The 2676-nt window shown below is 62.1% G+C and overlaps 1 protein-coding gene across 1 annotated transcript; it reads left to right on the forward strand.

The window, feature by feature from the left end:
* Nucleotides 1–2262: 2262 nt before the first annotated feature.
* Nucleotides 2263–2607, forward strand: MNEG_16041 (hypothetical protein; the record flags this gene model as incomplete). Its single annotated transcript, XM_014035488.1, has 1 exon — nucleotides 2263–2607. A coding segment is annotated over one exon (345 nt), but the record flags the coding sequence as incomplete, so codon positions are not given.
* Between the last annotated feature and the right edge of the window lie 69 nt (nucleotides 2608–2676).

Raw genomic sequence — 2676 nt, forward strand, 5'->3', positions numbered from 1 at the left:
CCCTGCTTGCTGCCCCTGCTCCCCACCACACCCGCACCCGCACTCCACTGCCCAGCCCAAGCCAGCCGGCTGCCTGCTGAATGCTGCCCGCCCCCGCAAGGCTGCACGCCTGCCGGCTTCACAGCGCGGGCAGTCACTGGCCCTCGCCACCCTGATGTGGGTGGCGCTGCTGGGCGGCCTGTCCTCCCCAAGGGGGGGCGTGCGCGCCCAGCCGAACCAGCGCCACGGCGCTCGGCCGACAGACACCGCTGATTGCGTTGTGCCTGTGCTGCCCCTAGGCCTTCCTGTGAAACCGGTGCCTTGCACCCAGATCAGGCCAGCCAATGCCGAGGTCGCAGCCTTGTCTTACCCTTGCCATGTGAGCTTTTCGCAGGCCCTTACACATCTTTGCCATAACCTGGCAAACAGGCTGGTCTTGGTGACGAAAGGCGCACATGAGCGTAGGGCGCACCTGCTCCCTCCCAGGGAGCTGCTAAAACGTGCTGCAAACTGCTGCGCCTGGCGTGTCAGGTCTGACATACGGTATGTACCTCATAGGATTCTTCAATGAAAGCCAGCCTAGCTTTTGTGAAGGCGAGCCATGCCTACAGTACACTAGGACACACGTGTCTTCGTGCTCAAGACGCAGCTGGTCGCAATGACTCACCACTACATTTTGTCAAAAAACTTGCAGTCGACGGATCCCTGTCAGGAGTCTGCGCGAAGGCGTGTTTCCTGGTTTCGCTCAGAACACAGGCATGTAATTCATTGAATATTATTTGGTTGAAAGGAACGCATTATGACTGTATGCGACTGATGATGCGGTCGTGCGCGCAATGGATTGATGGCAGCAAGGAAGCGGGAAGGTAGCGGGTCCAACCTGGAGTAAAAGCGTCAAACGCTGCGGCTTTAGGTGTGCTGCTTTACAATTCCGTGTTTGTGTCTGTTATATATTTTACATATACGGTATGCGGATGGTCAAAAACAAGTGCGCCTGGAAACTCGGTCAATCGATTGACCTGCCTGTGGTCGAAGGCGTTCGTTTGGCTTGATGGCTCGTCCTGAAGTCGTTTGGGCCTACCATGGCCCCAGCGCAGGCCCTCGGCACAACAGCGCCATGTGCCTCGCTCTCAGCATGGCTGCTGCGGATGTGCCTGACGTGTGTGTGCTGAGCTACAAGTCGTTTCAGGTGATTGGATGTGCGAAGCAGTACAACCTCACTTGTGTGACATGATTGCGGTTGCTTGCGCTCGCACGCGCGGTGCGCTGCGCGCCCGGCGCTGCAGAAGGTGTCAGCTCGCTGCCATCGACATACTGTGCGCGCCTCACAACCTGCTAGTCCAGAGTGCGTGGTGCGGCCACGTGACACCGCAACCTCAACCCTTTTGCCCCGCCGCTTGGACCCTGCAGATATATGACCAATATAAGGTGGCCACAAAGCTTAGGACACAGCTGGCGCCAGCCTGTGTCAGGCCCGGGACGCGCAACGTTCTCTCGGGGCTTCGCAGCCACGTCTACGACAAACTGGAGAGGGGACACCTGGTGGTCGGGCAGGTGGTTGCAGTGAGCGTCGGCTTCCTGCACACACTCTACCACGCCATCGTCTGCCACGTGTCAAAGGGGGGAGACCTGAGTGTCTGGATAGTAGGTGAGTACAGCAACGGCTCCACCACGCTGGAGCATAATCTGTTGCTGCTTTGACCAAAACATCAGCAGATTCCGTGTGCGACCGCTAATAGTGCGTTGCCATACCGCCAAAACTGATGTGGTCAGGACACAAGGGCTGCGGCGCGGGCGGCAGGCCGCCTCGCACTGCATCCGCCACACCGCGCACCGCACCCTGCTCCGTCGCGGCCACCCCCACAGTGTCCGGAGAGGTGTGCGTCCTTGAGACCACGGACATTGTGAGGAACGTGGCGAGGTACATGGAGGGGCGCGGCTGGGAGGAGGTCAACCAGGACGAGCTGCAGGCCCTCTACAGGCCAATCATCTGCATGCTTCTGGTGAGGCCACCCATGCAGGCTCGACGCGCCCGCCGGCATCCCCGTGCTCTTCGTTGCCGGCGCATTCAGATCCGATCATCAGTGAGGCGCACAGACGCCCTGACGCACCAGCCAAAGCGCAGCGCGCGATTGCGTGGGCGGGGTGCTCGCGCCAATGCGCTCAAGCGCGTTCTGTACGCGCTGGCTCTTGCGCCCCCTGGTTTGAGGTTGCCACGTACCTATTACGCTGCCGCCGCCGGAAGTTGACGCGACGTGGGCCGCATCGCAATCACAACCGCAGAAGCTCCCCATCGAGCACATGTACAAGGGGATGGAGCCCCACCGCGCCACCCCCGAGTCCGCCCCCACCTACAGTGGGCGCGTGCACATGAAGGACGGCTCCGTCCTCGACGCGGGGGCCTACCCGAACCATGGCCAGGCGCTGCTGGCCGCCCACCACGCCGTGCGCAGCCTCGGCGGCCCCGCGGCGGTGGCGGCGGCGGGCGCGGCGGCGCAGGAGCACCGCATGAGGTTCGGATCTGACAGGGAGCGCGAGCAGGTGCGGGCTGAGGGCAGGGCAAACGGGACCATGCAGGACGGCAGGGCTGGGACGGGGGCAGGGCTTGTGTTGACTCGGCATGACTGACAGCGGACGGCGTGGCTGGCGTGGCGGTTGCTACTCTTGGTGCCTATTTGACCGCCTCATCCCGCGCGC

The sequence above is a fragment of the Monoraphidium neglectum genome, assembly GCF_000611645.1.
Source record: "Monoraphidium neglectum strain SAG 48.87 unplaced genomic scaffold scaffold05918, whole genome shotgun sequence".
NCBI lineage: Eukaryota > Viridiplantae > Chlorophyta > Chlorophyceae > Sphaeropleales > Selenastraceae > Monoraphidium > Monoraphidium neglectum.